A 14,703-nucleotide genomic window follows, 5' to 3' on the forward strand; every position below is an offset into this window, starting at 1 on the left:
TACGTCACATCCGCTCCGTCTCCAACGGGCTGTCACTTTCTAGGCTAGCAGGCTAGCAGGCTAGCTGCTGCGCTACGTCGGGAAGGAAACAAACCGCAAGTTCGGTTTAAACACGACGTCGCTGGGCGCCTGGAGGTGAGTGAGTGTCTCCTAATGGCCGGTGTCGGTGTGTTGTAGCGTGAGCTGGATACAGCTCACTTTGAAACCAGGGTCGAAGCTAAAGGCTGAACACGTTGTGTGGCGGCTCGTCTTTGTCAGACAGCGGGTGAACCGTCAGCAAGTGGGTCGCTCGGTCAGGCAACTCTGTCTGGGCCCTTTCCGCCCCGCCGATCTCCCCCCAGGATGCCGTGCCACAACCAGCAGATGAACAGTGTCACCAGTGGCCAGGACCACCCAGTGAAGCAGGTCCGGTTCGCTAACAGCGGCGGGGTCCCCCCGGTGCTGGGCAGCTCAGAGCCCAGTGATGCCACCACACTTCCAAGTCAGGAGACCCTGGGACCGCAGCTCAAACTGCTTCCTCTCAACGACCAGATCCGAGAACTACAGACCATCATCAGAGACAAGTGAGTGCCCACTCTTCCACCTTCACATCGAGACCACAACAAGCCACATGTGCCCATTGGAAGTGTTAATATGTGTTCAGAAATCAGAACCTCCAGTTCAGTTCAAAGACAAATCTTCAGAGTGTTCATGTAGACATGTGAATCTAATCTGTGAGTTTTTTGTCTCTATAAAAAAGATCCACAATATGAATATGGCAAGCAAAAGAAAAATCAATCACTGTTTACTTCCCTGGTAATTAGTCACTAAAGCCAAACGAATCCTAATCTAGCTTTATTATAGGAGGCGTGTCTTAAAAGATCAAAGACAATAAACAAAGATAAATAAAGAGACAACATTCAAGCTTAATCACTATTTTAGTGTCATTAAGTAAGATCTCATATAACTGCAAAGTAGAAGGTCTTCTAGCCTTAGATTTATGGTGTGTGAAGTCCTGATGCACCAGTCTCACCATGTGAGCGCTGATGAATCAGCCCAATGATTTATCAGCAGTGATCATTCAGGGTATTTAACTGATTAACAATAGCACCTACTTGACTATAAGCCCACACTGTGCAGACAAACACTGGTCGAACCCACAGAACCTCCTTTTAGTTTCCAGTGGACGCTGCAGGCTTTACAACAACGCCAATTACATCAGCCTGAATTTTATAAATATAAGACCTCTAAACATGTTTGTGGACATTAACATGTGTTGGGTTTTAATATTTGACTGTAAGAGCATAACATAGCTAAAACAAAGACCTGCAACATTGTGACGTGTAAACTAACAAACTAACTAAACAGCATGTGTGATACAGTCAAAACTTTTGAACAAGTAAAGCAAAGTTCACTAATGGCACTCAGCAGAGCGCATACCTCCACCAAGGCCCCACTGTCCATTTATGAAACCACATTTAAATTCACTAGATCTGGATTTTTATTTGGATCTGCACCAAATTGCACACACACATAAATATAAGACCTCTAAACATGTCTGTTTATTTCATCAAGATCCAAAAATTATGTTAAATATTGAAAAACTATCTGCAATGTTATTGAAAGCAAAGAAAATTCCAGGATTCACCCCCTGATATTGATCCGAACCAAAATATGATAAGTTCTTTCCTGACCCAGTCAGTTTAATTGAAAATCTGTCCTGTAGTTTTTGCATAATTCTTTTGACAGAAAAACTCAGACTAAAACATAACCTCCATAGCGGAGGTAGTAATGGAAACAACATCTGAAAAAGTTAAATGCCCCTGCCATATTCAATTAGTATTTTTATTATACATCAATGCATTAGGGTAGCAATACAATAAGTTATTAACATGAGCACCTCCCATGCTATTCTTAAGAAGTGTTGTGTAGTTACAAGTTCATGTTACAAATACACATAGAGGGATGATCCCTGTCCATTCCCCACAGTGCAGTAAAGATTAAAAATGAAAGAGAGATGAGATCTCTAGTATTTGTTTTTGTTTTTTCAGGACAACCAGCAGAGGAGATTTCGTTTTTTGTGCCGACCGTCTGGTAAGATCATGACCTCATTATTACACTGTAAATATATTTGTGTAAATTTATAATATGATTATTGCTTTTTTCCAACAGATCAGACTAGTAGTTGAAGAGGGCTTGAATCAGCTCCCCTACTCAGAGTGCACTGTGACTACACCAACAGGTGAGGATCTCTCTCTAACATCAAGTCAATGGTTTAAAGCAGGGGTGTCAAACTCAAATACGCAGTGGGCCGAAATCAAAAAATTGCTTCAACTCGAGGGCCACATGGGTTCAACGTTTATTGAAAACGTATTGAAAGAACCTTAGTGCACATATTGAACCTGGAACTAACAAGGCCTATAGAGTATTGCCGATAAAACAACATTAATTATGAAAAAAATGAAATACAAATAATAAATAATACTTAAATAAATATAAAAGTAATAAAATCAGTTTTATTAATTGCTTTCTGGCTCTATCTGCAGTATTTCCAGAGTAATTTCCAGCGAAAACATTTTCTACAGGCAAACAACAGCCATAAATAATTGACTTCAAAGAAAAATCAAATGTCCTGTAGTAGCAAGAGAAAAACAAGTTTCCCTGCAGCATCTGCGTCTCCCACAGGCGCAGCTTGGTTTTAAAGCCCTCACTGTAGCGTACATGTCAGTGACGACACGCTAATGTTATGATGCTCATCACATGTTCATTTTCAAGGCTTTGCCACACAACGACTCCTGGTGTATGATGCCGTGATAAGCTGTCAACTCACTGTTTTCCTCCTTCATCCTTTCTCGGATCCACCCTTTACATCCGCGATATACTGTTCCTCCCACCTGTCTTGAAAGCTCCTGTTTTCAAAAGCCACCTTTCTTTTAGCCATTTTTGGGGAGCGGGATAGTTGAAAGTTGTCACAAGTGATATGTGATACTGTGAGGCGCGCGTTCGCGGGACCGTGATTGACGTGCCGACACACGGGCAGTGCATTGTGGGATCTGTCATTCACCATTGACCCGCCCACTCGTCAGCCAATGAGAGCCTGCCATTGGTCTAGAACTGTCACGTGCCCCATCCCGACGTGTTCACTGACCCTCAGGAATTCTCAGTACTTATTTTGTATTGAGAACTTGCAAAACACTGCCGGCGGGCTAGCTCTAATAGTAAATAGATTTTATTAGCGGGCCACATATAATTCATTCGCGGGCCTTGAGTTTGACACATGTGGTTTAAAGGTTGGACCCAGGATGTGGTCCTTCTGGTCTGGATCATTCTTGACAGAGCAGACTGACTGACTGCAATAACTTAAATGGTGAAATAAATGAAGTTCTCCAACCCTTAAGCAGTTAACCTTCAGCATTGTATATGTACAGTAAGTGGTCTTGTTCTGAGCAGCTACATTTGTGATTGTTCCACCTACATTTTTCACCACAGGGTACAAGTATGATGGTGTCAAGTTTGAAAGAGGCAACTGTGGAGTCAGCATAATGAGGAGTGGTAAGTAAAACCCTCTATTCTATAAGGGCACAAAGAAGAATGTCATATGTGATTTGTGCCAACTGTGTTGTTAAGCTGTACATTCGGCTCTGTACTTAATCAGAAGAATAGGCTATTGTGAGCGCTAACATTTACATTTACACTTTTTATCAGCAGTCAGTTCCTTAATCTAAGGGAAAGGTAAAGAATATTAGAATACTAACTAATATAACAGAAGCATGTTAAATGGGGAATACGACAGATACAATTCTGTAGTAGGTGAAGGAACAGCAGTCAGTGGAAGTGACTCATTCTCTCTCCTTCAGAGTGAATGCAGCTGTTATCAACCTCTAAAAGCATATATGACAGTAACGCAGGCTAATTTCAGTCCTTTCAGTCGTGCTCCAACCTGCTCTGTATGAGTCTCTGTGCACTCAGCTGAGAGGCTGTGTCCTGCCAGGAAGAGAGAGGATAGTCGTCTTCAGTGATTGACAAGTATTAACAAATAATTTGGGGAAAAAATTTAGAATTGAACTGATTGCACAGGCATGGTCCACCATCATTTATATAGTGTATATGATTAAGTATATATGGTGGGTATGTACTCGATTATGCCTTGATAATGCATTCTGTGTCACACAGTGAAATATGAAATCATACCTGCTTACTGCTCACAGGTGCAGAGCCTAATAGTAGAAAAAAAAAGTTAGAGGAAAGATGGCCAACCAAAAGGAAGCTAGAGGAATATACCATCAGTACCAACAATAATAACTAGCATTGTGGCACATCTTGCAACTCTCCAGGTGTCAATGAATAAATAAAATAATGTCTAATGATTCTCAAATAATTATTTAATATCTCATATATTTATTCTGGAACTACACAGCAAACTCCTGAAAGCCGTGGCCTCTTACCACATGTGCACATCGGAATTTTTAATTGCGTTTTATAGAACTGTACCTCGAGCAGTTATTAGGATAATATACATTATCTCCGGCCCTGATTCCTATTTGGATGGTATTGGCCATAAAAACAATCCCTTCACACTTTGGTTTGGACCTGATGTTATGTGAGCCTCACTTCCAGGGGAATAGTCAGATTAAAATCAGTACTGATGAAAAAGTATAACTGGATAGTTTGCTCCGAACAACACATATATCTAAATGGTCTGTGTCTGACAACAGGCGAGGCCATGGAACAGGGTCTCCGGGACTGCTGCCGCTCCATCCGCATTGGCAAGATCCTCATCCAGAGCGATGAAGAGACACAGAAAGCCAAGGTCTACTATGCCAAGTTCCCCCCAGATGTGTACAGAAGAAAGGTGCTGCTCATGTATCCCATCCTCAGTAAGTAACAGTTTATCCTGCTGATGACTCCAGTTTACCTCCTTCAGTAGCTTGTAAATGTCAAGAGATGTCCATTTTTGTGCAAATGTAAAAACATTTCCATGTATTTATTCATTTTGAGAAATCTCCATTGAGTTGACCTTCACACCGACTCAGCATTTCCACATCATAGAGGGCCATTCACACTGTTCTGATAATTATAGCTCTCATGGGGGAAATTATACACTGCCTGGTAGATAGCCACCAAGCTGCTGAATAGCATAATAAGAGCCAACAAAAATAGAATCTTAATAGCCCTGGCTTTCCAATGTCAAAAAGCTGTATTTTTCTGCTCTCAGTTTCTAAAAGAATATGATGGCAACCAAGTCTGGTTGAAGATGTGTTATATTATGATGGAATGATGGGTTACACTGACATGTGCTGACAGGGTCAGAAATTAGAGCCTGTCAAGTGCCCAGACTCATGGGCAGATCAATCAGCAAACAGCTCAGTGTTTTTTTTTCCGGATGCTAACATAATGCATCAGTTATATGCAGTCATATTTTTAATTTGGAAAGTTTTGCATTTAATCCTTTTTTTCATTAACCTGATTTATTGTAAAGTGAGTCAGAAAGTTTTTGTGTGAACATAATGACAAGTTATTGAGTATAAAAGGTGGGATGTGAATCAAACTGTAACCTTGATTGTTCTGTGTCTGCAGGTACAGGGAACACAGTGATTGAAGCAGTGAAGGTGTTGATAGAGCACGGAGTTCAGCCCAGACACATTATCCTCCTCAGCCTCTTCTCCACACCTCATGGTAAACAAACACAACCTACACACTGCCACTGCAGCTCATCAACAACTAACTTTTATTTATGCACCATATCTTACATAAGTTATACTGGTGGTAACCTCAATGCGGTTCAGTAGTAGTGATAATGGGATCTAACCAGCAAATCAACAGACAGGGGTTTTCATAGAAATTAACAAAGAAGAAGGAACCCGTTAATTTTTGTAGCAGAGCCAGAGAAAAACAGCAGACAAGATTTTTTTCACGTTATTTAACATGGTGAGTTAGGATGTTACCCATGGGGATGTATGCGCCCTCCCAGTTTATTTTTTAAATATAAATAATTTTCCTGGAAATGTCGATCTTAAATCATTTTTATGTAATGTTATGTAGTAATTTGTGGACTTCTGTAGTTGTCTGTTAACTGAAGACCAGATTTCAATGACATTTAATGTGAATATTTATGGTTTCCCACAGAGGGATTTTTAAGCCCTTGACCTTTCCATTACTTCCATCATTGAGACCAAGTTTCCACTTTAACACCATATTGCAATATGATGTGCATGTTACCATAAGTTTTCTAAATCCTTTAATTCTCTTTAGAGGATGACGATTGTTGATTTTATTAATCCCAGACATTACTGGGGTCGAACAAAAGAGGTGTTTTAAAAGCCTCCTAGTGGTCACTGCAGTGTTTGCATGTTGAGAGAATAATGTCAGCTGCTGTAAATGCTTAAGAACTGAGCATGAGATCCATTTGACAAGGCGGTGCAGTATTTAATCCTGTGAGGACACATTCCTTAACCCCATTTCAGTAAAAACGAACCATAGAAAATTAGTGTATTTTGCTGCAACTTCAACTACTACTTACTCATTCTTATGGTAGTAATGCATTGAAAACTCCACCTCATATGTTACTTTATTATTCTTCCAGGAGCCAAATCTATAATCCAGGAGTTCCCAGACATCACCATTCTGACCACAGAGGTTCATCAAGTGGCTCCAACACATTTTGGACAGAGGTACTTTGGCACCGACTAAACTGAGGAAGACCTGAGGAACATGATCTGCGTCCTGTTTTGACATTTATTTAAATATTCCCTATGTTCTCCTTGTTGTGCCAAATACTGCAACGTGATCTTACAATTTCCCAGATAGATACAAAATTGATAGTGATTGTATTTATTATGTTGGTTTTGTTGCGGTGTATACTCATGCTATAAAAAGAAGAATACTCTGAACCATGAGAGTTCAACTTGGAGCATTTTATTTTGCATGTTACAACAAGTGATGGATCAATAAAGAATTTATATTTGTTAACAGACAGAACAGAAAAGGAATCGGTGTCAGTATTTCTGGTGGTTTGGGTGTTTAAAAGGGGAAGTACCACATTCACATACTCCAAAGACAATTCAAAAGGGACCACGTGTGCTTAAGCAATACTGAAGTCCTGTTTGTATAATGAAAAAAATATTGTCTTGTTTTTATAAATATCCTACTATCAGATAAAAGCACATTGCTTAGAAGTGTCACTTGATAGAGCAAAATAAACAGACACCGCCCGCAGCAGTTCAGAATCAATAAACAGGAACCAAAACTGAACATAAAAACAATAAATAGACACAAGACGACATGAAGCACTCAACATCCACAACCTAATGTTTTACACATGCACAGAATGACAAACGGTTTTAATTAATGTATTTCTCAGACATGAGCAGCATTTCATTTGGCTTACCCAGCACAGTTAAAGATTAAAAATCAAACAGCATCAAGGTTTGATAAAGGCCCGACTCACTCATTCCCAGAAATGGTTGTGAACCGAGTACAGTGGCCATGTCCATGAGCCCGATGCCCTTGATGAGAAGAATCTGTTACAACTGTATTTAAAATTCCAAATACATAAACACAGTAAGTAGAAAAGAAAACAGAACTGCATATTGCAGGAGATCACTGACCTCTGCCAGCCAGTGGATGAGCGTCAGTCATTATTTATATATGTACAGTAAACTGCATGTCTATAAAGATCTCAATTAAGAAGAAAAAAACAGGAGAATCTATATCCTCCCCTATGTGATGAAAACTATTATCACTTTACTTTCTCATCACTTTGCCTCCACATTGAAGTGTTATCTTACACAGGGATGACTGATATACTAGAAAACAACATGATATTTCACTTTTTTTAAATATTTGTATGTTTTTTATGTTCATCGTAAACTTCAAAATAAGGTTCAGTGCTTTTTTAATTTTAATCAGCATTTAAGTCATGAAACACCTTATATTCAGGATATGATTCCACTGGTGAATATTATGAATACTGATGTATAATGAGCAGTAGCTGCCAACTAGAGCAACAGATGTAAGCTAGTTGTGTTTTATTTATCACTGTTCTGATCAAACATTGTTAATGGCATCACAACTCAAATATTATTGATAAAAAACACGTATTTTGTAAATAGGCGCCTAAAATGGCACATGAGCAGGAAGCTGGATACATTCTTAGAAGAAGAGAAACTCCCAAAACACAGGTATAAATACAGTAATAAGGCGCAGGTATTCTAATATGTTATATATTAATTGAAAAGAAAATTAAATAAAATCTTATTCCGCAAGACCCAAACTGAGAGAGATAAGACGACTAAGTCTCAACAAGAGATCTCTGGAGCATCAAGGGTGTGAGGTCCCTGCACAGATCCAACTCTAAAGGTGCAACACTGTAAACTCAGCCCAACACTGAAACAGGGAGCATATAAAACATCACAGTGTCGCACAGAAGCTTCCTAATTAACAGAGTCCGGAGCCTAGAGATGAACAGAGGCAAATATACAACCTGTGATGACCAACAGTTGCCTTCTTGTATGCGAGGTAATATTGCACAAGATGTTCGTTTTTTTGGTCTGAATCGTCTGATGTGTGTCCATTCACGAGAGCAGAGGTGATCCATCCATCCAGTGAGTTCCGCTGTTCGTCATTTTGTAAAATAACCATGGACAGTTTTTATCGACTCATTTGGCCCTCGTCAGATTTGTGTTTTTCAGTGTCGTACATCCATATCATTTGGAATGCATCTACCTTGTGGTACAGTGTGCACAATATACTGTATATCTACATGCTCCGTACCAGTGTAAAATGTCCTTTTGTTGAATACCTATTCCTCCATCTCTATGGTAACAGAGGGGTCTTCGTTGTCAACTGGAATGAGACACAAGAAATTTCAGCACGTAAATTATTATTTTCTTTCCAAGCTTTTCTTGTCACGGATTCTGCTCATTAGGTAGTTAACCACCAGGTGGCAGCAGAATGTTATTGTTGGAGTCTAAACACAGCGAACTGTAATACAGTGAACTGTACAGTGGTTTGGTTTGACTAGTGTAGAACGTTCAGACTTACACCTTCTGATCCAAGGTTGACAAAGTCAGTTTTCCTGTTAACTGTTTATGGAGGTAGATGTACAAATGTGTTTCCTATACAAAATACTGGTTAAGGAAAATGTAAGGTCTTAGATTTGACCCAGATAAATTGCATATATTGATGTTTTTTCAGTTTCCTTCATTAGAACTGGTCAAATCTAACTAGTGGAAGAGAAATAAGGAGAATTCTTTTAATTTTGATAAATTTGCCACCTGTACTTTTATGTAAAAATATCTACGACCCCTTATATCAGTCTTTAGAAGACAGCTAAAGCGAAGCAATCCCTGCATGTATTTGTCTCTTACTTTCTTTAGTTTTGTTTTCCTCACAGTGCAGTAGTGAAAACTACAAAATAAACACAACTTTGGGAAGACTATGTACATTTCGTCACTCAACCAGTTTCTAAGCTTCAAAACAAATTATATGAGTCACCAGCTTCTGAAGGATAATTGGATTCTACTTCATCAAAATAATGGCAACACTTGTTTAATATATTAATCAAACTGTCTATGGTGAGCCAAGAGGCAGGATAAATAGCTCATATCCATACTTTCTAGTGCCAGCCATCTCCCATATTTGATATGGATTAAATCTTGTCATAAACCACTTAACTGCCACATTTTATCGAGGTTAAACTCTATTCAGACTCTGCTGCTACTGACAAATTTGGTTTATCAGGCGCCACTTGTCCTGGTTGATATTACAAATACTGTTCTATTTTTTGTGTGTTTAAAAAATAGAACAGTGTGTTTTTAGTAAGTATTTGTACTATAGGTATTAAATCAAGTGTGTGGAAGTATTAGATATAGCGAATTTAAAGTGACTCACCCAAGCTTACTTCCTCAGAGCCATCATCTGACTCCTCCCACATGTCCTCATTAGCCAACAGGGGATTGTGGGACTCAGAACTCCGATTCTTCAAGGGAAAGTAGTGGCCGTTTCCTTGGCTGTCATGTACATTGTGGAAAAGAATATAGAGTTCGGTTAAACAGCAATGACCAAAACCTTATTCTACATTTTGTTCATTAGTGCCAACACTGATGTGAAGATTTTTTTAATGTTTCTATTCATTCACAAAGTAAGTCTAAAGTACACGTGCATGCCAAATGCCAAATGAACAGGGAGAGGAGAATCAGGTGATTATACAGCTTAGCTCACCTTGTGCAGACAGGGATAAACCACAGTCTCCGATCCTCTCCAAATACCTGCTGCAGGTTTCTGCGTATGCCGACATTAAAAGCATTTCTGTCTGGTCCATTGCTGAATACTGGAGCTGAGAAGGCCTCTAGAAAAAGGAGAAACAACCATGGGTCACATTATGTTTTAATGCTTCAACTCTCCTCATCTTTTTTTACAAGGAACAAAACTCAAAAATAGAGCTCCAGCAGATCATTCACCTGTGAACCTGAGAACAACTTACTTAGCAAAATCTTAAGACTCTTTTTCAGGTAAATATGAAAACCCTCACCTAGAGTTGATCTGTTCTTGGCCACCAACCAACAGTGGTAGCCAAAGAGGAACATGAGACTGACGAAGAACATGAGCGCCACAAACATGAGGAAGAGGACATGGAACTTCGCAGGCTTATTTGACAACTCCCCCTGAAGAGACACACAAGTGAAAAAAAAAAAAAAAAAAAGGGTATAACTCATGACAGAATGTGAGGTTGTTCTCTGTTCTTGGGCAAGTGCCATCTTGCTGATTATGTACAACTCCAATGTGTCATATGATTTCTTTATTTGATGCGGAGCACGGGACTAATGACACTCACCACCCAGAATTTGAGGAAATACTGCAGGACTGACGCTGCAATGAATACACAGTACACCATGGACCAGGAGAGGAAAAGCAGGAAAAACTTGTAGTTGGAAAAGCCCACACAGTTGTTAACCCTAAAAAAAAAAAGTAAGTTGGGTGTCAGAGCAAAATGAATACAAGAAATTATCCTTACTAGGGCTGAGCAATAAAACAATATAAATAACTATCGTAATTCAAAAATAATTTGAATTCATAGCAATAAACTAAAGTCTAATATGTATTAATATAATGTTAAGGCCTTGTGCACAGTGAGGAAGTACAACACCTAATTGATCAACCTAACATTTGTTAGTGATTGTCATTCTTTGATCATAAAGAAGAGCTTAAAACCACAACCTTCACTCTGGAGCAAAACTCAGTCTTCAAACTTAATATAAATCATAATGTGACCTTTATTTTGTTAGATATCATGATCAACTGATATGAACATTTTTATTGAGGTATAATTCTTGGCCATATCGTTCCAATCATAAGAAAGAAATACAGGCTCAGTTCTAACTTACCAGGGACAGTGGTGGTCCATCTTCAATACACATCTATAAAAAACAAAACATAAAACTCAGCACTAATGTCTTGATCAAATTTTCACCTCATTTCACTTTCATTTTGACTTTTAGCTTTCAATACGTCCCTCTTAACAGTGTCTGCTATTCCCTTTTGGTAAACCGCTCTGATTGTTCTGGTTGATCATAGGAATATTCTTCCCCAGGGATGGCATGCGAGCAAAGCAACACCTTCTAATTATCACAGAAGTCCGTGGTCAACAAATATCTTGTTGCCTGGGGTAATCTCTCTCTCTCTGAGCAAGTGGATTGGGGAGGAGAGGGGGACTTACGTTTCACAGACCGAGCAGTGGTGACAGCGGTCAGGCTTCAGTACCTGGCAGCGGTCGCAGAACCTGATAGCTGGAGACAAGAGGATGGCCAGTTGAATGAATGACATTTGAGCTGAGCTTACCCCTCCACTTACTTCCTGCAGCCTCAAACTTGGTCTTAGCAATCAGCACTAATGAAAGAGACACATTGACTGATTACTCTGGATGGGGACGCTCAGGGACACAGGCATGCACATTCACTCACACAAAGCTGATTGTTCTCGCCTACTTGCTTTCAGCGCACACAGATTATGTGCAAAATAACGTGCTGTTGCTAATGCACCTGCTCTGTGACCCCAGTTGTTTGCAGATAAAAAAGGGAATTATGAAGGGTTTAAATATAGATCACTCTAGGGGTCAGTCTACCTCCGGATTGCGCTCGAGTGGAGATGGGCAGCTTCTTTGCAATTTCCACCAGGATCTGCTTCTGAGCGTCTGGCCTCTCCTCAAACTCGTATCGTTCCTTGTCCGAGTATGAGAGCTGAAACTAGAGCAGCAAACAAACACCACGATAAACAGCACATTGGTTATATAATACAGGCTTAACTCACTGTGTGACAGGTAAATAACATTGGGTCCAGGCTACCTTTTTGCATGGTGAAGCGGGAGGGGTAAAGATGGACATCCAGTAGGTCCAGGAGAACATCCCGAAGCAAACATGAAACACCAGTAGGTAGATGACTGCAAGCAATACAACACCAGTCACAATCATGTGAACATATGTCACTGTAGCATCAGACTTAATTTGTTGTCAACCTCCTTTTGAGCTTGAAGAACAAGTACTAGTGAGTTTCTCACCTTTCTCCGCTGTGTTGGTTATTGTAACTGTATAAAAAAACAAGCAAATGACATAGTGAAAGCACGAGTCGGATTTCAGAGACTAGAAACAGAGAGGCTATGTGTCTATGCTAACAATAGTTTATTCAAAAGAGGAACGACATTCAGGGGCTAACACGACTAGCCGGATTTAAAAGGCTCAGAAACCGAACCACCGGCCTCTCGATGAATAAACAGTCGACGCTGACAGCACAGCGGTGACGATAGAGTCACTTTTTAAAAGCTAAAACCTCACATTAAGTAAAATCGAGCACACACGCTACACTACACTTCCGCATGCTTTGCTAGCTCCAGCTGTCTACATCGCGATTCCATGTCAACACTGCTGTGCGGCAAGATGCGACGTCCACATCGGGAAACCACAACAACGACCCAGCACCGCCGACAGCTCGTCCCACTTACACAGACACAGCTCGAACACGTAGGCGTAGTAGGACCACAGCGCCACGGAGGCGATGATCAGCACCGGGATCCAGGAGAAAACCCTCTGACAGCATCTCAGACCTCGGGACAGAGCCATGTTCCATCCCCGCGCCGAGCGCATCTGCGATCCACTGCCTGGCCTGGGATTCATCCATCCGCCGCTTCCGGGAGCGATTCACCGCACTGGCCGCTGGCAGACCGGTCCCCTGGCGGTGGAGGAGAAGTAATAGATTTTATTACACTGTAAAAAAGTAAGAGGACTTTTAGTGGTATGGATTTCATTAAAGGGAGAGTTCACCGAAAAATTTAAATTATTTTATTATTCTCTCACCACTAGGCCGATGGAGGGGTGGCCGAAGTGTTTGAGTCCACAAACACTTTGTGGGGGAAACAGCGTTGCAGCCAAATCCTATACAATTGAAGTAAAAGGTGACCAATTCTTACATAAAAAACATAAACATAAAATTCCTCCATACTGCTCCTGTGGTGTCATCCAAGTATCCATAAGCCCTGACATTCACATTAGACACGGAACGGCATCTTTTACACCATGTTTTTAGCCCAAATGTATCTGAGATCCTCCTTTGGAGCTGTGGTCACGTTCGCACGCAAACACCACACACACACACACACACACACACAGGCATTACTTCTAGAATCAGACATTTAGGCTTAAAACATGGTATAAATGGCACAGTTTCGAGTAGAAGATGTTGGGGCTTATGGACACTTGGATGACCCCACAGGAGCAGTATGGAGGCATTTTATGTTTTTTTCTGTTGTTTGAAGAAGAAGAAGTGGTCACCATTTTCTTCAATTGTACCGGATTTGGATGCAATCTTGTTTATCCCTGAAACTCCAAAAGTGTTTTGTGGTCTCAAACACTTCACCCTCCATCGGCATAGCGGTGACTAGATAATGTGTGAATTTTCATTTTTCGGTGAACTATCCCTTTGAGTATTGACTGTTTGGTTTATTGACAACAATGTGATGCAATTATTAATGAAGAACAATCACACATTATTGAATTGTGTGTGTCTCCAAGATGTCTATTCTCTATTGTGAGCAGTGGAGGGATGTAATGAAGTACATTTACCCCATTTCTGTATTTATATAGATTTAAAAAATTGTCAGTCATCTTTGCAGGCGATACAGGCAAGTAAGAAGTTAGACTTGAACTCAACAAGAACAGCAAGAGCAGCCTGATTAACTAGTAGTGTGAAGACAATCTGGAACCTGAAAAGGGGGAAAAGAGAAACTAGGAGGAGTGATATGCTGCCGAGACACAGGTGAGACTGAAACATGGGGGTAAAAGACAGAAAACAGCAGGTGAGTGATTTAAAAATAAAGGAAAACAACTACAAACAGTCACATGTAGATTTTCTTGTCTGTCTTATTGGGGCCATCAGATAACATTGGTTCATTCCAGTATATGTAGATAACTATACTGATGTTTTCTGGCTGATGTTGACATTCCGGAGTCGTACAAGATATATATGATATTGATTCAATATGAATAAGAGATGACAAGCAACATAGGTCACCAACTGGACCTGAACCAGGGATTGATTTAATTTGAACAGAGCTATTTTACAATTAAGAGCTGTTGTTTACTCGTGCGCTTGATGTGTAGGTTACATGAGCAGCTGCGTTCTTCTCTGCAGGCCTCACACACAAACAAGACATTACATAATTGTTTTGACCTCCCA

At 40.2% G+C, this 14,703-nt stretch overlaps 2 protein-coding genes across 2 annotated transcripts; one reads left to right on the forward strand and one right to left on the reverse strand.

The window, feature by feature from the left end:
- Window positions 1-32: 32 nt before the first annotated feature.
- Window positions 33-6,968, forward strand: LOC133012340 (uracil phosphoribosyltransferase homolog). The gene is made up of 8 exons (XM_061080314.1): window positions 33-135; window positions 259-563; window positions 2,031-2,073; window positions 2,152-2,221; window positions 3,469-3,531; window positions 4,695-4,856; window positions 5,557-5,655; window positions 6,563-6,968. Exons 2-8 carry the CDS (start codon window positions 343-345, stop codon window positions 6,667-6,669), a joined length of 765 nt encoding a protein of 254 aa, XP_060936297.1. The 5' UTR covers window positions 33-135; window positions 259-342; the 3' UTR covers window positions 6,670-6,968.
- On the reverse strand, window positions 6,879-13,112 carry zdhhc15b (zinc finger DHHC-type palmitoyltransferase 15b). Its single transcript, XM_061080313.1, has 11 exons — window positions 12,974-13,112; window positions 12,533-12,559; window positions 12,321-12,415; window positions 12,101-12,221; window positions 11,696-11,765; window positions 11,364-11,396; window positions 10,814-10,934; window positions 10,511-10,643; window positions 10,201-10,327; window positions 9,871-9,989; window positions 6,879-8,823 (listed from the first exon to the last, which is right to left on the reverse strand). Exons 1-11 carry the CDS (start codon window positions 13,089-13,091, stop codon window positions 8,780-8,782), a joined length of 1,008 nt encoding a protein of 335 aa, XP_060936296.1. The 5' UTR covers window positions 13,092-13,112; the 3' UTR covers window positions 6,879-8,779.
- Between the last annotated feature and the right edge of the window lie 1,591 nt (window positions 13,113-14,703).

Source organism: Limanda limanda, chromosome 10 (assembly GCF_963576545.1).
Source record: "Limanda limanda chromosome 10, fLimLim1.1, whole genome shotgun sequence".
Classification (NCBI taxonomy): Eukaryota; Metazoa; Chordata; class Actinopteri; order Pleuronectiformes; family Pleuronectidae; genus Limanda; species Limanda limanda.